Source organism: Gastrolobium bilobum, unplaced genomic scaffold, assembly GCF_033153095.1.
Source record: "Gastrolobium bilobum isolate Gb01-03AN ecotype WA unplaced genomic scaffold, APGP_CSIRO_Gbil_v1 utg21470, whole genome shotgun sequence".
Taxonomy (NCBI): Eukaryota; Viridiplantae; Streptophyta; class Magnoliopsida; order Fabales; family Fabaceae; genus Gastrolobium; species Gastrolobium bilobum.
The window spans coordinates 186983-211431 of record NW_026896317.1 but is presented as its reverse complement, the minus strand read 5'-3'; the positions used below and the strand labels follow the sequence as shown (position 1 = coordinate 211431).

The 24449-nt window shown below is 34.3% G+C and overlaps 3 protein-coding genes across 3 annotated transcripts; all 3 read right to left on the bottom strand.

Annotated features, from left to right (window-relative positions):
• Nucleotides 1-5736: 5736 nt before the first annotated feature.
• On the bottom strand, nt 5737-8186 carry LOC133298927 (F-box/LRR-repeat protein 3-like). The gene is made up of 3 exons (XM_061498317.1): nt 7494-8186; nt 6749-6874; nt 5737-5883 (listed from the first exon to the last, which is right to left on the bottom strand). The coding sequence occupies exons 1-3, from the start codon at nt 8184-8186 to the stop codon at nt 5836-5838; spliced, it is 867 nt and encodes a 288-aa protein (XP_061354301.1). The 3' UTR covers nt 5737-5835.
• A 1484-nt stretch (nt 8187-9670) lies between these two features.
• On the bottom strand, nt 9671-13555 carry LOC133298929 (U2 small nuclear ribonucleoprotein B'' 2-like). The gene is made up of 5 exons (XM_061498319.1): nt 13429-13555; nt 12106-12278; nt 11581-11674; nt 10444-10526; nt 9671-10218 (listed from the first exon to the last, which is right to left on the bottom strand). Exons 1-5 carry the CDS (start codon nt 13499-13501, stop codon nt 9943-9945), a joined length of 699 nt encoding a protein of 232 aa, XP_061354303.1. The 5' UTR covers nt 13502-13555; the 3' UTR covers nt 9671-9942.
• Nucleotides 13556-17447: 3892 nt separating this feature from the next.
• On the bottom strand, nt 17448-17936 carry LOC133298919 (senescence associated gene 20-like). The gene has a single exon (XM_061498309.1). It carries the CDS (start codon nt 17934-17936, stop codon nt 17448-17450), a length of 489 nt encoding a protein of 162 aa, XP_061354293.1.
• Nucleotides 17937-24449: the final 6513 nt, after the last annotated feature.

Here is a 24449-nt window from a genome sequence, read left to right as displayed (position 1 = left end):
GAAGGTCTCTGATGCTCAATCTTAACTTTCTGACATGTCAAACACTTACTCACAAATAGAGCAATGTCTTTCTTCATTCCCGACCACCAGAAATTCCGTTTCAAGTCTTGGTACATCTTGGTAGCACCAGGATGGATAGTGTACTTACCCATGTGACCCTCAGTTAATACCTCATCTACCATCTGACCTTTTGGAACAATGATCCGATCCTTGTAAAACTTAAGACCGAACCTATCAGTGGACACAAAGTCCTGCTCTTTCATAGACTGAATCTCTTCATCAAGCAATTGAGCCTCTTTAATCCGCTCAACTAATGAATTCAGGACTACCGTAGTAGTCAATAAATGTGGACTATCTTCTGTATTCACAGGAATGTGGAGATCCCTGAATTTCTCAATCAAGTTATACTCGGAAATCATCAAATTGGCCATACCAAGCGTCTTTCTGCTTAAAGCATCAGCTACTACATTGGCTTTACCAGGGTGATATTGCAATTCAAAATCATAATCCTTCAGAAATTCCACCCATCGGCGTTGCCTCATGTTTAGCTCCTTCTGATCAAACAGATACTTTAGACTTTTGTGGTCACTGTAGACAATAAAATCGGCCCCGTATAGAAAGTGTCGCCAAATTTTCAATGCGAACACTACGGCTGCCAACTCAAGATCATGTGTCGGATAATTCTCCTCATGTGGTTTCAACTGCCGAGAAGCATAAGCGACCACCTGACGGAACTGCATTAACACACAGCCTAACCCAAACTTAGAAGCATCACAATACACCACAAACTTACTTGTAGGATCCGGCAATATTAATACCGGAGCTGTAGTCAACTTCCTTTTTAACTCTTGAAAGCTTACTTCACATTCTTGGGTCCACACAAATGGGTTCCCTTTACGGGTTAACCGTGTCAAAGGTAAAACCATCCGTGAGAATCCCTCAATAAAACGCCTATAATATCCAGCCAAACCAAGAAAACTCCTGATCTCTGTAACATTTTTAGGACGTTCCCATTCTACCACTGCTTCAATCTTGCTCGGGTCCACTGCCACTCCTTCAGATGAGATGACATGGCCCAGAAATTGAATCTCAGAAAGCCAGAATTCACATTTTGATGGTTTAGCATACAACTGATGCTCTCTCAGAATCTGCAAAACAACCTTTAGATGCTCAGAATGCTCTTCTTTACTCTTTGAATATATCAGTATGTCATCTATAAAGACCACCACAAACTGATCCAGATAGGCTTTAAAGATCTGATTCATATAACCCATGAAAACGGCTGGTGCATTTGTAAGCCCAAAAGGAATAACCAGATACTCATAGTGCCCATAACGGGACCTGAAAGCTGTCTTCGGAACGTCATCCGGCTTTACCCGGATCTGATGATACCCGGACCGGAGATCAATCTTAGAAAATACAGTCGCACCACGCAACTGATCCAACAAATCATCTATACGCGGCAAAGGATACTTATTCTTAACAGTAACCTTATTCAACTGCCGGTAGTCTGTACATAATCTCATAGACCCATCCTTCTTCTTAACAAAGATCACCGGTGCTCCCCACGGAGACACACTCGGTCTGATAAAATTCTTACTGGACAAGTCTTCAATCTGCTTCTTCAATTCAGATAATTCTAGAGGTGACATCCGGTATGGGGCAAGGGAGATAGGTCCCACACCAGGCAATAAGTCAATTGCAAATTCAATTTCCCTCTCTGGAGGAAAGTGCGGAATTTCATCCGGAAAGACATCCTCAAACTCAGAGACAATCGGAATAACAGAAATTGGCTCCTTGTTGACGCCAACCAGACCTCCCAATAAAACATACCCGGAATCTCCTTCCTTCAAGGCCTTTACCACCTGAAGTACAGACAAATAAGGAGACTCCATTTCTTCATCATGAGATGAGACATAAATGGTTTTACTGCAGCAGTCAATCTTCACACAGTACTTGGACAACCAATCCATCCCCAGAATTAAATTCACAGAAGCAAGGTGCAAGACAATAAAGTCGGCAGAATATTCCCTGCCTTCATACTTGAATTTCACATTTTCACAAACATAGTCTTCATTAAAAACTCTTCCCACAGCCGTAACAATACGCATAGGAGTTTTCATTTTTATCACATGCAGACCAAATGCTTCAGCTACATAATCAGCAATAAAAGAATGCGTGGCACCAGAATCAAACAAAACACTAAGCATTTCATCATGAATAGAAATCATACCTCGCACCAAACTAGCTGACCTCTCAGCCTCTTGCTGAGTCACTGCATATACTCGGGCAACTGGAGGTGGGAGAGGTAGAGATGGTTCCTCAACCACAATAGGAGCCGGAGTGGCCTGAATAGTAGAAACCTGTCCCCCATTAAAGGGGCAGTCCCTAATAAAATGCCCAGGTTGGCCACATTTGTAACACAGTCTTTGCTCTTTTCTGCAAACCCCTGCATGAACTTTACCACATGTAGCACATAGAGAAGCAGGCTTAATATTTCCAGGCTTAGAATTTCCCGCCTTTTGAACTTACCATCAGACTGTCTAACCTGCAACCCTTTTCCTTTAGAATTCCCAGAGGTGTTTTTAGGACCAGAATTAGGAGCAGATTGGTCCTTATGCTTCCTTCTGTAATATTCTTGAATATTTTTACACTTTTTAACAAGTGCAGCAAAAGTATCAAATGAGTCACCTGCAAGTTTTTCAGAGATGTTATCATGTAATCCTCTATGAAATTTAAAAATCAAGTCATCCTCTGTAGGTGGAGCTCTCTGGAAATGAGAGTATTTGGCCAGCTTATTGAACTTATTCAAGTATTCATCAATAGACATCTGACCCTGCTTTAGTTCTTCAAATTCACCCTTCTTCCTTATCCGGGCTTCAGCCGGAAAGTATTTCAGCAAGAATTGCCTTTCAAATAAAGGCCAGGTAATAGCATAACCCTGACATTCCAAGGGCAGACGGGTATTTCTCCACCAATCAGCTGCATCATTCTGCAACATATAAGAAGCATACAACACTTTCTGCTGATCATCACACTCCATGACAGTAAAAATGCGATCCAATTCTTCTAACCACTGAATTGCAGCAATAGGATCAATGCCTCCTTTATAATTTGGTGGTGCATGTTTTCGGAAGGCATTTAGCATTCTTTCTCTTTGCTCTCTATTAGTGGCTGGCTGTGCCACGCCACCCCTGTGACTAGATTCTTCATTCACATCATGATTTCCTTCACCCTCCACAACAATGGGATTTTGAGGAGGAGGAACAGGCTGTTGTGGTTGTGGCTCAGGCTGTGGCTGTGGACCTGTGGCTGTGGACCTTGCCCACCCGCCCTCACCTCAACCAAGAGTAATCTCATCATTTCAATATTCGCCATTCTGCTTGCTGCCATCATTTCTTGATTGGCCAACCTATTAGCCTCTAACAGATCTTGATTTGCTTTCATCATCACTTCAAGCTCTCGCTGCCTAGCTGCAGCCATATTTTGTTGCATCTCAGTTAAGGCCATTATCATTGGATCTGGCTGTGAAGTATTTCCCCGCGGGTTAAGTCGGGGTCTTGCCAAATCTGCCAATATTGGATCGGTCGGGTCAATAGGAGGATCAGAAGTCCTTCTTGGGCGAACCATAATTCTGCATATTTCACACAAAGGAATGAGTTAGCTACGCTCACACTCGGTGATCAGACATGCATATCATAGTATTCCAAGAAAACTCAAGAACATAACAACCCGAACAGTTCATGCAATATTTCACAGGCTCTCCTAGAGAAACTGCTCTGATACCATAAATGTAACATCCCCGTCTCGAGCCGGTTCAATTAACATACATATGATACAAACAGAAACAGCGGAAGACTTAACTTACAAAAATATGAGCTAACTTTTTCTTTTTCTAACTTAATTCTTACTCGGCGTAAACGAAAATCGGGCAGAGTTTCCTCTATAAATCGGACAACTGGGGATTTTCCAATCCCACTCAGAAGCATTTCCTGATAAACAGTTTATACAACATATCAATTCAGAAATGCCAGATATCCAAATATAATCAAATACCCATACATGGGCGCATGCATAACATGGCTCCGTGCCACTAAATCTAACAGCATGCCATCAAAACATAAACCTATCTGAATACTACATCATCATATAACGTTCCTGAATACTCAAATGTACATGCATCAAACTGATAGACATGTACAAAACATATACAGGCCATATACAAAATAAAGGATCAATATCATGATCCATCAAATGCGAAAATACTAAAATACATCAAACACTCCAAAAAGGTAGTAGCCTACAGCCACTCAAAATCCGGTCTGTCAACTGCCTCAGCCACGTGTCGTGTCCCTGCCTAGTGAGGACTCACCGGAAATCTGGGCCCCTGAAAATGTGTCCCCAAAGAGGGGTGAGATTACAAATCTCAATAAGCTCCAGGTTTATAGAGAATTCTCCATACCCCTGGCTCACTCCTGCATGAAATTCAGATACAGAGTATACAAATACAACATATAACAGATATCATAACAGAACAGAGCATATATCCATATCATATCAGAGATGTGCGCCGTCATTCCCAAGGGAGGACCCCAAGCGGAAATCAACGCACGTGTTCCCGAGGGAGGACCCCAAAGCGGAACCAGACATATCAGAGGAGTACACCATCAGTCCCGAGGGAGGACCCCAAAGCGGACGTCCGGGTACTATACAATCAATGGCCAGAGATTGTTACAGAAATCATATTACAGAAGTCATATCAGAGCAAAACATATCATGTTATCAAATAACTCTATATGAATGCATCTATACAAAGCATCTAAATCACAGTCATACAGTCCAACCATAGTTCACTAACCATGGTGGAGCACTCAAGTAGGAAAAGACTCCTTAAACATAGAGCTTACCTCTTGAAGCTTTACCAATACGCTTACTTGTGGAACAAGTTACTTTTATCGCTTCAAGAGATTTCCGATCCTTCTCAATCCCTAGGCACACCTAGAGAATAATTTACAATGCATCAATAAAATGATGCAATACCATGATTATTTCATAAGCATACATTTTATCGCTTATTTTCCTTTCTTTATATTTTTGCCAATTCTATGCCAATACACAAGTCTAGACCTCTATACACCCGTTGGCGTTCTTTAATTTAATCAAGCATTTACTTAAGAATCTTTCACATAAATCATGTTATTTTTCTTTAAAAGTCGCGGGCGTACCCTTAGGGACTCAAGGTATTTTTCAACCATTTGTCAAAGCATTTCACTTCTTAGCTCATCCATTGGTATATTAAAATGCAACCCATTTTATTAGAATAAAATGTAACCAATATATATATATACCCCTAAACATCCTATAGTTCGCAACATAGAGCAAGTATTTGTAGGATTTTTTTCTAACTTTGGCATTTCCACCAATTAATCCATTTACACTACATTCCAACATATTTTACCTTTTCAAACATACAATAAAAATTTGCATGATAAACCCTATATAAGCCATGAAGGCCGAAACCTAGGGGAAGAGTGCACTAGGGCTTTTCAATTTTTTTATCACAAATTAATGCTTACTAAACACTATCATTCCTATACAACAACAATCCATCATAATTTTCACCTTCTAACATCAAATATTTCCCACTCAAAACATGCTCCAAATTTTCAAAACATAGATCACAAAATAATACCATAGAAATAAAGGTTTCTTACCTCTAATCACTTGTACAAAGCCTAGAGAATAACCTCCAAGCAAAGCTCCATCAAAAACCCACTTTTTCTCCTCCTATGAATAGTAATCCGAAAATAAGAGGAGGAATAACTCTTCACACACTCAACTATAGCTCAAATGGATAGGTGCAATGGATTCCTTGAGTGGTTCCTAATCAATTTCAAGTGGTGGGTCATAAGATTTGGTTGAGAATTCAAGAAGAAATCAACAAAACAAGCAATGCAATGAATAGTGATTCATTTAAGTGGCCAAGCTATTTAGGCACATGTGGCCCTTTTGTCGGATGTTTTTCTATCGCGTATTTCACTTAAATTTACCGGAAACTTAACTTAAAGCTACGGATATATTTTTATTTTTCTAAAGTTATTTAAATTAATTTTTATTTCCTAAGGAACAATATTCATAATTCACAGTATGGTTTTTGCACCGTTTTTAACGAAATGCACTGTGAACCACTAACTGTACTTTATTTAATTCTGAAACTTAACACTTATAAACTTATCATTTTCTTGGGCCTATATTGACTTGCTTGGCATATATTGGACTTTCTTATTCTTATTTCATCAATTATTTATTTCTGGACTCTACCGGTTGCTTAAACAGCGGTACAAAATACCCGGTAGAAACACTATTCACGAGATTTTCACGGAAAGTGCCAGACTATACAATTTTTCGTTCTGAACTCATATTTGTCATCAGAATTTTCAAATTATGTTCCTAAAATTATTTTGCTCATTTTAAGCTCTACCGGTTAATTCACAAAACTGTAAATTCTCCGGCAGAACACACTGTTCATAACATAGTCATGATTACAGTCAAAATACTCGAAATCGCTCACTGAATCTAATTATGGCATTTAAATCCTTAAATTAAATCTCTAACTAAGATTTACCAGTTAGGGTCATTATACTTCTAGTTATGAAGGGGGAATTGGGAAACCTCCCATTGTGTAATCCCGTAGGCACAATGGGCATCCAATGGACCCCGAGAGGAAATGGAAAACCAAAAGGGGTACCTTCATTGACTTGCAGCTTGCTTTAAGGTTTGCAAGGCCCTCATCATCAATGCCAAGGCAGTGCTCAAGAACCAAATCTTCTAGATGTTTTAATAGGAGGATATGAGAAAGACATTTTTCTGTTATCTGCACCATCAACAAATTGAATGTTGAATTATTAGTGTTAGTGAAAATTCCTCATGTGTATTTTGATAAAAATCACTATAAACCTGCACATGCATGCTTCAACATAAGCCTGAAAAAAGGCTAAATGCATGTGCTGTTGTCTTAACTCTTGTATAAGAAGCAATAAAACAAAATAAAAACAAGGTAGGCTAGGCTACATGGTTATCTTTATGAGTTGGCTTTATCAGCAATAACATGATAACTACATCGGTGTCCAAGATGCAAATCACTACTAAAGCAACCAACCATCTCAATCAATATTGGTCAGAGCTTTGCCATTGAATCTGGCACTCAATTAATAATCATCATTAATGGAGTGAGACTTTCCACAGATTAAAACGATCACACATTCACAGTAGTAAAACACTCATGAGGCATCAAACTAGAACAACAACAGAAGCAGATTCAAAGTCAATTTCCATTGCCATTGGAACCCCAATCTCCTTGGAAATGACAGAAAGAAGAAAGCACTTCTCTCCTAAACATTTCATAATCATTAAAAACATCCGGATTTACTAAGCTACCAGAAAGAGGATCAAATTACAAAAAAAAAAAAAGGTACAGAGAAAAAGACAGTTACCGGCAAGTAAGAAAGATCCAAACTCCGAATGTCCTTGCACTTTATGGCAATCAAACCAACCCCAAGATCAGTGACACCAATACACCATCTTAAGCCAACAGACTTCAACTTAGTACACTTAACAGCTATGTGCCCAATCCCCATGTCCGTTATTGATTTACACCTTGTCAACGACAACCTCTCCAAGTTTGAAGCTTCTGCTATTGCCTTAGCAGCTGAGTCAGTTAGGTCTGTGCGATTAGACAAATCAATCTCAACCATGTTTGAGCAATTCAAAGCCAAGGAAGACAACCCCACATGTGTGAAGAAAGTCCTCGACCCAGAAAGGTTAATGGACCGCAAGGAAGAGCTCCATGCCAGTGATACTGAATCCAACATGTCATCATCCACGCAAGGACATAGTGAGAAATCGAGGCGCGAGATTGAAGGGTAGCGGTGAAAGGTTCTTGGAAGGAATTCAAGGCGACGTGGCTTCAGTGCTCTGCGGTGGTTGGACTCAAGGGATTTGAAGGACTTGCAGACCTCAGAGAATGATTTTCTGACAAAAGGGTCGTCGTCAAGGTGGTCAAGGATCATGTACAAGAGTTCCTCTGTTAGAAGGTTGAAGATATTGGTGATTGTTGGTTCCATGTTGTTGTTGTTGTTGTTGTTGTTCTTATTCTTCTTTGTTGGTGAATGGTTGAGGTGGAGCATCAGAATGAGAATGTTAATTTTACATGCAAGATTCTGATCGTAGCTATAACCGTTAACAGAAAACAGTGTCCTAATCGTGATTAGGAGTTTCGGTTAAGTCCTTAAGAGTTTTGGTTGCAGGGGATGATGATGAACAAGTCAGTGTCGTTGACTTTTATGTCACGGGAGTTTATTGTTGTTATGACCTAATTACCCTTGTTGCAAATTTTTTTAGAAAATTTATTTTAATTGTAATTTAAGTAACACTACAATTTTTTTTCTTTTTTATACTGAACGATTTTGATATCGAATCTTACTAAATCATTATGTTTGAATTTAAATTCACATTCTTCGTTAAACTTTATACTTCCTTGCGATAAAAAAACTATTGCAATCTTTTTTTTTCTGAATATGAATAATGGATAAACAAAAAGGGCAAAGTTTAATGGAGATGAAGATATACTTTTATATAAAAATAGCTAAAAGAAGTTGGGGATATATTTGACATTGCAAAATAGAGCAAATGAATGCTATATGGCGGAGTGGCTTTCTGAGGTAGGATAGTACAGCTCCAAGTCCACATGGTACGGCGACCACTACAACGTATCTTCACTCATTACGTTTATGGAAGTGAATTTGTTTGAACTCGATCACTTAAACTCGTGTTACTTTTACTATTTATTGGAACAACTTTCCGTTTTTTTTTTAAGTTCATTGAGAAATGTTTTAACGAATATTTATACTTACCACTATTTTAGAGTTATAACTCTTATTATCTATTTGATTATTGTTAGATTAACTTGAAATCAATGATTGAAAAAAGAGAAAAATTAATTGCTATTAATTTTAAATTGATCCAACAATAATCAAATAAATAATAAGTATAATAAGACTAAAATAATGATAAGTATAACATTAACGTATTTTAAACTACTTATTGCTAATCAGTCGATTGTTAAACAACCGGTGATTGAAATCAACTTTGTTTAAAAGGTTTTATTTGAGTACTAGATGGACAAGTTTCGAAACACCACTTTTTTTTTTCAACAAATAAAAAAAAAAAAAATCAAAAAAGCCTCCTTGTCTCACAATAGTCTGGTCTCCTTCATGCCCAAATCTTTGGACCCTGTTTGTTATACTTAGAAGGAAATGATCCCACTTAAAATGATATATTTTCAAAAAATTGATAATATGTTCTTAGACCCAAAAAAAATAAAATTGCAGACAAAGTTCCACCGGAAGTGTCAATCCAGTTATAAACCATAGCCAGGAGTGAAAAGGAAATTGAAGCACCTATATAGTACCAGTTGTAAGACATTGATTTCAAATTTTGTATACAGAGAAAAAAGTTTTCATTTATTAAGTTTCTTTTAGAGCAACTGCGAAAAAGAAAACTTGCATGAAACCCAGAGACTTCATTTTATTTTATTTTTTTTGTTTATTTTGCAAGAACCGCAAAACTGGAATTTAATCAAGGCTGAACAATTATAGCTCGTGGAACCTGGCTTACAAAATAAACAAAGGACATTTTTGCTAAGAAAATTAAAATAAATCACATACAATCAAGACATATTATACCATCACTATCTCAATCTTCCCACAAATATGGTTGAATTCTCACTTTGCACCTGCTGGTTTCTAACTTCCTGTTAACTTACAACTTCTCAATTAGTTTCTTAAAGATCTATACCAGTACAGTTTGCAAAATCTCTTCAAGTACCCCTTCCCAAAATACAGGCAGAGTTGGAAAAATACTGGCTGATGAAAAATCAATCAGCTACTTCTTAGCAAAGGTTATAATCATGGGATTCTGAGGGGTGATTTTAAAGCCATGAAGAGCCTGCATGGCCATGGATGATTGCACCTCATCTTCAAAATCTACAAACGCGATACCTGGCTTTGCTTCAATCAAGCGTACTTCCTTAAAACCCGGGTATTGTTCGAAGAGCATTTCAAGCATCCTACCAGTGGTTTCATGAGGCAAATTCTCTATGAACAAAATATTGTTAGGAGCAGCTGTTTCTTGAGCACCCGGCCCTTGGCGGAAAGTTGGCTGCAGATAAAGTAGACAGATTATATGTTAGTGCAAGAAATATCACAAAAGATAAGCGCAGGAAATTCAACATTACTATCTTATCCACAGACCAACAGTTAAACTGAAAGATGACTGATGGCCCAATCTCGTAAGAGGGGAGGGGAGAAATTGCTACAACAAAGCCAACGTTCTTACCAGAAAGAGAAAATCAGGCACTATAAGCAAATTGTTAGAGGAACTTACCGTTGGGCCACCATTACTTGCACCATGTGTTCCATTAGCCACAGAAGATTGTTGTCCTTCCTCAGCACGCCGCTTTCTTTCAGCTGTACAGGCAAAATTATGCCAGTCAAATTCAAACAATAAGAAAGTACTGCCAATTAAACAAAGGACCTAATTTTGATTCTCATGCAACAAGATCGGAAAGTGATGATGAAAGGCAGTTTAAGATCCTTAAACTATATAACAATGTCAGGTAAACAAATAATGTCCAAATGTTGAAGTTTTGATATTATTCTCTTAAAAATGTTTAACATGGGTATCCCGTAAACCACTCCCCATTAAACCCCAACTAGCGAGGATGGGATGAGGCCTTGTATAATTGCAAAGAGGCTATTTCTCGAATTCAAACTCGTGACCTTTCAATCACAAAGGAACAACTTTACCACTGCTCCAGGCTCGCCCTCAATTTAACATGGACATTACATGGCAATACTAATTTGTTTACTCTTTTCACACACATTAGTAAGTTGGAAAAACATTATCCATGAATGACAAATTTAAAATCTTTAACAAGGCATAAGCAGCAGCAGGAATTTGTGTATGAATCATAACTCATACGCATAAGATCGAATAATGAATTTGGAATTACAAACATGATATAATCCACTACTAGGAAGCTTTAGCTCACAGTAAACAATAACTTTAAAACAGAAAATTCAGTCATATTATTATCTTTAAGTCAAGGAAACCTGAGGATGATAGTTTGCTCAAATTCCCAGGCCAGGGAAGCATATATGCCTCAGAAAGCTTTATCAGCAGCATTCAAGAATAACACCAACAAAGGACCATTGGGTTCAAACCACAGTAAAATTACTTACATACTTTCAACTTTTAAGGAGCATTTTCAACTTTTTTTAAATGAAATAAATTATTTCTTCTTTACAACTGTGGATGCCTCTATCTCTATGTAGTTCTAATGACTAGTATTGGAACGCCACAATCCTATTATATATGATGTTTCAGCCATTTCAAACCAACATTACCACTTTAAAGGGACGGATAATAACTGTGCTTACAAGTGAAAGAAATCTAAAATATGAATTCAAAAAATGAGCAAGACTTTGGTATGAAAGGAAACAATAAATGACTATTGTTCACCTTTTTCCTCTTGTTTCTTTTTCTTTTCCCTTGGAACATAACTTCCCTCTTCTTTAGCAATACAATCTGACTTTGATTTTGCATATTGAATTCGCTGCATCAAATTATTTACATATAAAGCTTTTAGATGCATCTTATTGATCGAAAGATAGACAAATGAAAATACCAAGTAACTTTATTGAAAAGGGGGGAAAATAAAGAACATAGAATACATCATCCATTCTTCCACTCTCATTCTTGATAATGAACATAATGCCAACAAGACAATAGTGTTTGGGTAAAACAAAATCAAACAAAATATTTAAATAAGAATTCTAACAAGCAGGCATATTTCAGCACAAACATAAATATATGATAGACTATAGACAAGTAAGAGAAACTACAAGATGTGAAATCAAAGACAGTAAGATAACCTGGAAAGGCAATTAGAAATGGTTCCAAAAAGTTTGAAATGATATATAAGTATATAATAGATTTATGAATATAACTGTAATGAAATTACCAACAGCACTATAACTTGATTACCATAGGTTTTTCATAAAACGGGAAGTTTTGCATTTGTCGAACTGCATTGCTGGCAGCAGTGACTTCACTAAAACAAACCCATGCCTGTCCTCGAAGCTTGGGTGTCTTTAGAGCAACAACATCCAAAATCCTTCCATATTGAGAGAATAAGCAATACAGAGATCTCTTCAACTCTGCCAGATTGACAAGACATAGGTCCAACATCAAAATCATTAAAAAAAAACTAAAGTCATACCTACAAAATCAGCAAAGAACATATCTAATTACAATATCTGAAATGCAAAATCATTGGCAAACATCAAGGCCATTATATATATATACATATATATACATACATATATACACATAATGTATATATACATACATATATATACATATATATATATATTTTCTCAAGTTGGTGGACGTCCAACTAGGAATCATGATCATACAAAAATGGGTGAAAGCATTAAATGCAAAGAATAAATGAGAATCAACGATCAGGATTACTAGCTGGACATCCAAGGAGAAATGTTTTTACCTATATATATATATTTTCTCAAGTTGGTGGACGTCCAACTAGGAATCATGACCATACAAAAGTGGGTGAAAGCATTAAATGCAAAGAATAAATGAGAATCAACGATCAGGATTACTAGCTGGACATCCAAGGAGAAATGTTTTTACCTATATATATATATATATATATATATATATATATATATATGAGGTAGGATCATTTGACACCAGTGTCAAATTGAAGTTTGACACCTCATCTGAGAGCCGTTAGATCAACAAAGATCAATGGTGTCACATGCTTACAAATCAAAGTCATTAATCTTTTTTGATCTAACGGCTCTCAGATGAGATGTCAAACTTCAAATTTGACAACGGTATCAAAGGATCATATCTCTCTCTCTCTCTCTCTCTCTCTCTCTCTCTCTCTATATATATATATATATATATATATATATATATATTACATTATTTTAATGTTAAGTTCCATGTTGTCCAATTGAGACATGCCAAATCCAGTGAAACTTTCTTACACAACAATGAAAATCAATAAAATTTTCAGCATAAGAAATATAAGAATCAGGGAACCTAAGCCAAATCCACAGCTACCCTAATTCCGCAATAAACTCAAACCTAGTTGAAGTTTGTCGGCGCTACTCTCCTGACACCAAATTATACATCACAACTCACTTCAAAAATTACAGGCAGTAGTTGCAACCTCGTCAAGTTCAAAAATCATTGTAAACCCAGAATTAAACGACAGTGCAAAACATGGGAACACGGGTTTTAATGTGGCAGGCACAGATAAAAGATCTGAAAGGACGTTACCGTCTTTCTTGACCTTCTCGTTGATATTCTTTATGTAAATGGTCTGGTTTGGAGGTATGTCCCCTGACAGCATTCTGATGGAGACGAATGAACAACGCTTAACGGTGTAGCCCTAGTTTACTTGAGAGTCAAATGTTAGAGACGATGACGTTCTGTTTTGGGGCTTTTCAAGGAAATTCAAATTTCAGAAGGTGGGCCTGGCCCATCTTCACTAACCAAAACCAATGCCATATGATGAAATGGGGCTAAAATTTATTTTTAGTTCTTGCGTATATATTTATTTTTTATCTGAAAAAATATTTAATTTAATTCTTATATATATAGTCATTTCCAATGTCCTTTTTTTTCTTCTATTGCTATTATAATACTGAAAAATTGCTTTAGAGTTACATTAAAATATACGGATTAAATTAAAAAATTTATCAACTGAAAAGATCAACAATATATAATAATTTTTTGTCATTAATGTGTAACTTTTTAACCCCTATGAGTTAGGAGAATTCAATTTTATCATATATCATACCTAATTGAGACCCTGTAAATAGAGCTCAAATATACTCATATAAAACGCTAGTGACAGACATTACAATACAATAAAAAACTATTCCTCTATTCCCCTACCTTTCTCTTTTATCTATATTTTATTCTAGTTATTTTTTTCAGTTTACTTAATTTACCTTTGATTATTTTGTAGTTACCTATTATTTTACCCTCATTTTAATTTGGTCCCGTCATGAAACCTAAATTAACATATTTTTTTTAATCATTACTAATCTTCGGCTTCTACACAATTAATGGTGTTGCATAGATAAAGGGACAACAAAAGCGCATTTAATTGAATTGTTGAATCAGTTGTTATACAAAATTGGACAAGTTCAAGAATAAATGTATTAGAGGAAAACTTAGAATAACATCTGTTTAAGCGTGTTCATTAGTTCGGTTTAACTTAATTATAAATACATAAATTAATCAAAACTAATTAAATTAGTTAAGTTTAATTTGCGTCATTTGATTTGATGGAGTATCCAATCTAACGAAACCCAATCAATGATTGTTTGATTAACGGGTATTACAGATTTCAACCAATCAACCCGATCACTATGTATTTCATCAAAGTGATATACATTCACTTCTCTCACTCAACTACCCATTTCCCTCTCACATTCAAAGGCACAGTTTACTCGTTGCCATGCTTCCTTTTTTATTTTCTTTCTAATTGGCTAGGTTTGGTTTGTTTCTTCTTCTTATTTTTACCCTTTTCTCTTGAACCTTAATTAATTTGACATGCGAATACTCTTATATTTAATAAGAAAAAGTAAAAAAAATCTTACTTAACATGGTTTAAACATATAAAAAGAAGATTAGCTAGTATTTTTTCTATTATATAGAATAAGGATTCGTTTTTTTATAGTCAATGTAAATAACTTATCTACATTGAACCCAAAACGACGCCGTTTTGAGGCGGAAATCAAGGTATTTTTGTAATTATAATTTATTTCGGGGTTATAATCGTCTTTTTCATTATCATTTTTTAATTTTTCAACCCAAAACGATATCGTTTTGGAAGCGAATATAGATATTCACTGTAAAAACATTAAAGCCATAGAATAATTGATCAAAAGCAAAATAGTTTAGTAATTAAAGGTAAAATAAACTAAAAAAAGAGACTTTAAGTGAAATTATTAAAAAATAGGCTGAAAATTGATTTTATAGCACAATAACACTGTTTGGTTCATATAAAAAAAAAGCGCTTGATTGTTGATGTTGTAATCTTTTACTTCTCCAAATTAAGGTCTCTATTACCTGCATTTTTTTCTTTAATTTTCACCTTTGCGTACACAACAAGCTCTCACCTTTTGTAATATACATAGTAGACACTTCATTATTTATTTATTTTGTACGCAGTTATGATAATGATAAACCAAGGCCTTCCAGGCCGTGAAAAGAATCATAAATTACATGCCCACAAGCCTTACAGTTGCAAATAAATATATAGCATTTTAGTGTTCCCCCCATCTAAATGTCCCATTATTATTGCTTTTTACAAGTCTCAGTTATATATATTGAATATACAATGTTTTTGTGTTTATTTGGTGCTAGAATCACACCCACATTTGCCAATATTGCGCAGCATAAAATTAAAATTTTCATTTTTTTATACACGGCATAGCGACCCCGATTCTAGATATATGGAATGAACATATATACGCACAGAGTTATATAACTTCAAACTACCATAGTCGTTGAAACGTCACCAAACTCAACTTTTTCAATTTTTAGTATATAATATACATGTAAACCTTCCTTAATATATACAAAAATTGGGATATGTTTGAAATTAGTTTTCAAAGAAAGGGTCTTATTATCGCTTGTGTTATATGCTCAAGTGGTGATCTTACGTTTCATATTAATACTCACATTAGCCTAAACATGAACCAAATTAAAGTTGACCCGATTGAGATTTCATCCACATGATGACAATCAACGATATTGTGTCTTAACAAATCTGAGAAGGCACGAAACTTGATTATGATAAGTGATTAATATTTATTTAACCAGTCATCATTTCAACAAACCAAACCATGAAACCAAACATATAGCAGACAATATTAGAGTAGACAGACCAAACACACACGATTCTTTTAACCTAAATCACATAAGTTACGTAACCAATGGAACACCACTCACATATAGAGTGAGCTTTTGAAACCAAGGGTTCGAAGCAATGGCGGACCTAGAAAATTATATGAAGAGGGGCAAAAATTTTAACAAATCCAACTTATAGAATTTTAAATAAAATATAATTTAACAAGTATACTAAATTGACGAATTTAACATAGATTATTTCATTGCCATTGCCATGTCAACAATGAAAAGTAGGAGAATCACATTCTTAAACCAAAAAACTTGTACAGCGATCTCAAGAGATGCACCCATTAAATAATTTTAATAACAAATATAATCACATCAACATCAACATCAACAACACCTTTATCCCAAATTAATTGGGGTCGGTGGTAGATGAACCCACATGAAAGATACAAAACGGTTGAAAAAAAGTTAAAAAAAATAAAAAAAATAAAAAAAGTAAAAAAGCCAAAAATAAATAAATAAAAATAAACAAATAAAATAAAAATATAAAATAAGATAAAATAAAATAACAATATATGTATATATAAATAAATAAAAGTAAAAAAGAAAGGGACAAGAAGAAGTGGGGGAAATGAAGGGGAAAAGGACTAAAAAGGGACCATCTGGAACATAGGAATAACAGCGGGTCTAACCCTCCACCATACTTATAGCTTTTCTTCATTCCGTTCTAAGACATACTGTCCGCCAATCTATATCTCACTCCATTAAATCTTCTCCAGGACCCAACAAATATAATCACATAACTAAAATAAATCCAAAAAGAGGGGGAAGCTCGTGGAACCCAAATTAGGCAAACATCTAAAACTAACATCATAAAGTTCCATAATGCCCACAGCACTACAGACCCATCTACTTCAATTATCAAGCACCATAAAGCTAAACAAATAAATTCCAAAAATTATTGCAAATTATAATTATTTTATACCCATTTTTTTTCTTTCACTTTCTGTTGGTTTTTGAGCATTCGAACAGCATGAAACTACAAAAAGATCACAACTTTACAAAGAGAAAGTGAAAATACTCACAACAGGAAAATGAGTATCAAGCTTCTTTCTCATGCTAACAGATTTTGGGTATCAAATGAAGCAAAAGAAGGAGACTCAGAAAGTGAAATCGAAAGCTTTGAACAAAAACACTGTACCGATCGTCAACAAGGTGAAATCAATTCAACTCATTTCAGATCCAAACGACACACAATGCTAATTTTGTTAAAGTAACCCACTAGTTATGAAAAATAAAATATACTACGTAATTTTTTGGAGATATAGACATTTTTTTCAGATTTTAGAGGGGGCGACCGCCCATGCACGCCCCCATGTAGGTCCGCCCTTGGTTCGAACCTCACTTTCATGGCAACCCTTTTTTTGCTAGATTGCGAGAATAAGTCCAGGAACAGACTCATCACAAAGCTTGCTCTGCCAAATGCTTTGACACATGGAAGCAACAGCAACAACATTTGAGGAAGCCACCGTTTGGGACGGTGGTGCATGCAAACCAAGCTTAGTAACCGTCACCGAAGTGTTCACATACTCTCTGACCTCAGTGATTATTCCATCATCAGTGGCAGTCCACGCATGCACCCACCATACCAAGTTGGTCTCGTCGTACCCTTCAGCAACGATCACTGATCCAAACCCTACTATGACATCAGGAACCAAAGGCTTTGATGATGTAGAAGATGAAGGGGATCCTGTTAGGAGTGGAATCAAATGGTGGCGATGAGATGGTGGGCCATGGAACCACCATTCCAAGTCTGGGGCTAAAAGGCGATGCATTGTGTCTGTATCTTTGGAGATTAAGGCTTTGTATAACTCTGTGATCACTCTCTCGTTGCGATCCGATCTTCCTCTAGGCATTTTGTCTCTTGAGTCTGCCAGCTCCAGAACACCAAGAGTAAAATGAGTAATATAATTAATTTGTTGATTAATGTTTCCTTTGCTTTGAGAGAGAGAAGGATTTTAGAGTATATGGTAATGGAAGTGAAGGGTGGTGATGGGGTGTTCTTATATTGCGGTGGATTTGAGATAAGTGATGGGGACAGATGAAGGTATATATATATGATAGAGTAGTTCAGTCCACCACTTTGTGAAAATTTTACACTATTAATAAGGGCATTGATAAGGTCATATACCATGTACTCGATCGGTTCTTATTCAAAATCAATTACCTGCTTGAGAAAGTGGTATATAATGTATGGGTTTTATAAGAGTTATGTTATAGGAAAAGTGATTGTGTTATGTTATAGAGATTCGTTTTGCGTGCCGAAGTTTTTTTTGTTTTTTTTGCTGCGGGTCCCACAAAATATTGTGTGTGTAAGAAATTTTTTGTGGTCATGTTAAATGATAGATGATAAACCCATAATGTATATATTATAAATAAAAGGAATATGGAACAATCAATTCCTTTTATGGAAATCTAGAATTTTTTTTTGTTACAAATAAGGGACATAGCCCCATATGGAAAGCCGGATTTGAATTGGAAAAGAAAGTGATAAATGACCGGAAGAATGAGAGACTTAAATGATTGCACAGTCCTACTTAATTTAACGAATAACTTTATTTTTACCCTTGATTTATTACTTGGCGTGTGTGGTTTCAAATTTGTCACTTAAAACTCATTGTGATTATAAAATCGTATTATTTAACCTCTTGTGATTTCTAAGTATTATGTACGTATGTCCATTGTGGTTATAAAAATGTATCACTTACTCAAGGGATGTAGCTCATTTGGCAACACAAATTGAGTAGGTGAGGAGAGAACCTGAATTTGATTCTCACCAAATACATCTTTGGAGAGAGGTGATGAGTTTTAACTGTGACTAAGTCCTGACTCAAGATTAGTCTCATAGCCAACTAAAAGAGTTGAAACTTGTAGAGATACCCGAAAAGCCAACTCTCTTCAAAGACGTAATTAATTAGGGTCGGTATATATAAAAAAATGTATCACTTAGCTAGGTCTCTTGTGGTCTTATATATATGTAATTTTTTTTCATTTTTCTTAAATTTTATCTTGTATTATTTTTATATTTAAAAATAAGATCACAGGGGGGTTTAAGTAATATATTTTTGTAATCATGATGAGTGTGAGTAAAAGTTTGAAATCATGGGAGGTTAAATAATTAACTTATTTAATCACAATAGGTATGAGAGATAAGTTTAAAATCACAAGAGGTCAAGTGATACAATTTATACCACATGAGGTGAAAATGGAGTTTTCTCTTAAAATAAAAATTAATCTTTTATATTTTCCTTCTACATATTAATTAGAGGCACTATTAACTATTTAAAAAATTTTATTTCATTTTTTTTATTTTTCTATCAATTCATCAATTATCAAATTAGTTCAGTCAAATCGGACAGGATCATAGGGGGCAGTAAAATTTTTCCTACCAAAATTTTAATATAGCTGCATATCTAGGACTCGAATTTAAGATCAGTGATTAAACGAAAATGACATATTATTAGTTGATCCATATATTTAATGGTTATTTTATTATTTCAAGTCATGCAGCTGAATTTGAAATTAGTCTCATGCCTATATGAATCTCTTTTCGCACCCGAATTGTGAGTATAATTGGGGTACGTGACTTACTCCAAGGTAGTGTTTGGTTGAAGGTTTATTTTGGGATTGATGAGAAAGTATAAGTGGATATTGGAAAATATCACGTTTGGTTCAGGTTTTTTCAAAAAATACTAGACAAATAGGATAGATGGGAAAATAACTTTTGTGTTGATTTTTGGATGAAATTCACTGTTATAGAATACCACTTGAGATATGGTATTTTGAGATAACTGGGGAAGTGAAAAAACATGTGCAAAGTTTCTCCCGAACATAGATTTTGCATATTTAAATAAATTTTCCTGGTAATATTTCGGTCAACCAAACAATTTTTTTTACATTTTCCTACCAAACTTACTTTCTAAAAAATTTCCTATCAATTACATTTCCCTAGTAAAAAATTTTTTTTCCGAACCAAACACTGTCCAAAGAATAGTTAGGATCATATAAAAAATGTTATTGAAAAACACATAAATTACTCATTCAATATATAGTAATAGGTTTTTGCATAAATACCAATAAGCATTTATTGCTGTGGTTTGGTAGTTGTACTTCCATGAAAAGAAATGAAGTTTAAATCTTGAAAATAAAAAAATTGTAGAGAAAATCTTTTAATTAATCACAATACTCGATCAAAAGTCAAAAGAGTTGGCACAATAATTAAAGCCTGTACGACGCTTATCAGTCATCAGAAACAAATAGATTACCCTAGCACACAAAAATACTAAATCATGTATAAAAATTGTCTTTCTCAAATATGAGAAACAGATTAAAAGAATATGAATTTAAACATAAATATATGATATTAAAGGGAAAAGTCAAGCAATAAAAGAAGTTTTAAACTTCTCGATCGCAACTATTCATAACATCTTTTTTTTAATATAAATTAATTTATTGAATATCCAATAACACCAAAGGCCATCTCTTGCATACAAAGAAGTATAGACATATAGACAGAATAACTTCGATATCTAAGAAGTTATTGTTAAATAATTATCCCGAAAGTCGTGGAATTAAGTTGTCCGAAAAGAAAGTGATTACATGGATCAATCAAAACAATATATATATATATATATATATATATATATATACTCTCTCTTTTCAATATTTGTGTTTTCATTCAATGTTTAGATGTATTATTTATAATTGAATTGATGTTCGTATTCATATTATTTTTTTCTTCCCTTTCTCCTTCTCCTTGACCTATGATAATAACCAAAGAAGGTGGACAATGTAATTTTTAATATTATATATTACATACTAGTTAAAAGTTAATTTACGAGAAAAAGAGCTTGAGCGGGTTTAGATATAAATATGATAGCTTTTAAAATAGTTTGAGTGCTAGAATTTTATTTGCAAGCTTTGGATCTATTATAAAATAATTTTTACATTTTCCAATTTTTTTTCTTTTGTAAAACATTTTTTGAATTTACTTATATTAAGACTTTAATGGTGATCAGTCCACAACCAGTTGAGCTGGATTTAACCACATACGGTTGAAGATATAGGATGTTGATGAAGAGAAAGAGAAAAATTTGAGTTTCTCCAAGATGAAGTGAGCTTGGCGGGATGGTGTGACAATATACGAGATGGTTGAGCAGCACCTTTGGGTCTCTAGGTCCTTTGAAAGTGACTGGGGTACCTACAATGACACTTCGACGTTCAAGTCAGTTTAATGCTCAAGGAGATTCAAGTATTCAAATAAAGATAGCTATACTTAGGCCAATGACATCTTTATTTATAGCATTTGAGCACCTTGTTTGCCACCATCTTTTTTTAGTCGGTGTTCTAGTTGATTGGTTTGAGAGAGGTAGCCTCTCTCAGGCTATTCTTTGATGGATAAGTCTATGTTCTGAAAACTTGGTAGATATGTTGGCAAGTAGGAGTTGCTATCCTCTCACTTGTTCCTAGTTATATAATAAAATAAACTAATGTAATTAGCTAACGCGAGTTGACTTAACTGATTTACGAATTTCGGATAAAGCTTTGCATTCTTATATGAAAATCTCCTAATAGGGACTCTGAGTGAATAACCTTTCATAGAGAAACCCTTTAAATACATATCATAAAGACAAATTCTAAACAGTACCATACTGGTCTTATGGGATTATAAACATATCAGTCGCATCCTAATCATCAAACTTTACATTCAATTAAAAATAATCTCGTGATGCATGGATTGAATATAAAAGCATTGAGTCTTTAGGAGCTTCAGTGGATCAAGAGATCGTGGGTGATTTCCAACCAGATTAATACACCGACCTATTCATGACCTAAACATGAACGGATTAATTAGAAAAAGCTATAATTGGGCATTGTTGGCCATTATCACAAAAGCCATACACGCTATGTTCACCTTTAAATCTTGTTTGTTCACATGTTTGTTATATTGAATTCTTCATTCTTGTCATCATTTGACATTAATAATTGTCAATGAAAAGTTTTTTTTTTATTTTAAGAAAAAAAATTTAGAGGTGAAAATATCTCGTTCCAAAGTCTCACAAGCTAAAGTCAAGACTTATTATAACGGTCATTCCATAAAACGCACTTATATATTATCTGCTAATAAAAAATCATTACTAATCAAACTTACAATATTCTTTGCATTAACATCAAAAGTTAATTCCAAAGGGAATGCCCCACAAAAATATGGAGTAAAATTACGAGTGGTGACTTGCACGTCACATGCCCTTGTTGTGTAGCTCTAGTTTTGCAGTTTCGTGCCAATATTAACGGAATTAGGTGCGAATTAATGCTCTATCTTTTAATACCGTCGTAGATGAAATTTCGTATCTAATTCGTCTAGTGGTTCGCCTATGCGGGAGATATTGACATTCCACTTCCTCATCTCATTCCCAATGGATACCTTGTTAATTGTTTATCCACTTCCACCAAAATGCTTTTTCTTTTGAAAAATAAGACAAAATTGAGACGAAGATTTATTTTATTCTAAAATCAAAGTATACTATAGGTTTTAATAAAAAATTATAGTAATATAAATTATTTATAAGAAAATTATTGATGTAAACATTAAATATAAACTTTATAATTCATTATTTTTCAACTATCATCAGATGAATCGATACTTGCTTGGCTCCCATCAAAATGTTTTGACATTAGCTAGCTCACAATACCAACTGAGCATTATTATTTTTCAAGTAAACCAAAACTTTGAATAAGTGAAGTATATGATTATTTTTTATAAATACATTAGTTTTACAAAAATTGATTAAGTGGGAAAAAACTTACACTTACTTAAATAAAAGTAACAATTATATTCATGTTCAGAGATGAAATGGGCTGGTGAAACTAGACTTTAACTTAAGGGGAATTATTTTCTCTTTTTACAGAAGAAAAATTCTAAATGCGACCTACCTATTATTATATTTGCAGGAACAAAAAAGTTTCTCATATAAAAGGAGAAAATAATTCCCTTTAATTTAAATAAAGTTAGATTTATGTAACATAATACTTTCAGCTTGATTTCATCAATTAACCTAATACAAGTCAAGCTATAAGCCTGACATATTTTCAAAAAGTATTAAATATGACATGTTCTATTAACAGAAATCATGAAAATTATAATAAATTTTCAGGCTTTGAAACCTAGTTAGCTTATCAAGCTTTCCAGGCTTATTATATTTACACATACATTCTCAATTACTCCAAGCTTATAATTGGAACTGAATCCTGTTCTATGTTTAGTATGTGTTTGGCAATTTTTTATTTTTTTTAGTTTAGTCAAACATATTTTTATAAAAGTTATTTCTTATAAAAAATAAAAATAAATTATAAGTTCTCAAGAGAAGATGTCTATCAACTTTTTTAGAGCCCTCATTTATTTTTCAATTATGCCCTTATTCTAAATTTATATTTATAAATTTTATTCCCTACTCTATTGATAAATCATTCGATCTCCTCCCCCTCCAAAATGATGAGAACTTCATCAAGAGAGTGTTCGTCCCACTTGGAGATTTTGTACACTAGGTTATCGTTGGTTCATCTCCTGTTTGTATTAAACAAACAAAAAAATTATCAATGAAGGGTTCAAAAATTCATGTGTGCCAAAGAATAGGCTTCTCCACCATCTATTTTCTTTTGTTTTCTCCATTTTGTCATAAGGCTACACTGCATTTTGTACTGATACTTGAGAAGTATTACAAGCAAAAGAGTGTTGTTAGAGTTGGGGATGAGACAAACGTGATGTTGTAGCAGAATGTAGTGGTAGAAATGCTAGTTAGGAATTAGGTTTATCATGAGGCAATTAAAAATGGTAGATTCATCTGTATTATTTTGATTTGATGCATCCAAAAAAATTTATGATTGTAAAGAATTGGAACTTTATTCACTTGATATTATTACATATATACGTTACTGTGTGTGCATTTGAAATAAAATTTAAAATAAAACTATTCAATTTTTGATTTCTAAATTCTGTTACTCTAATCAGCTACAATCAATGTTATTAAATCCTAACAAGTGATTGATCCTTTCAAAGTATTGAGTTAATGGATCACTAGGCCAACCGGTCATTGGTTGAATTGCCTGAACTAAATTTATACAGTAATATAAAATAAGGGACAAAATATTCTTACACCAGATGATTTACTTGCATCCAACAACTCAAATATCAAATAAAGCATAACCATGAGATATAACTAATATTAATGATTAACCTAGTTGAGCTTTCCACCCATCCCCAAAACCGGTCATTGGTTGAATTGGCTGAACTGAATTTATACAGTAATATAAAATAAGGGACAAAATATTCTTACCCCAGTGTAAGAGTAAAATCTTACACTAAATCTTAA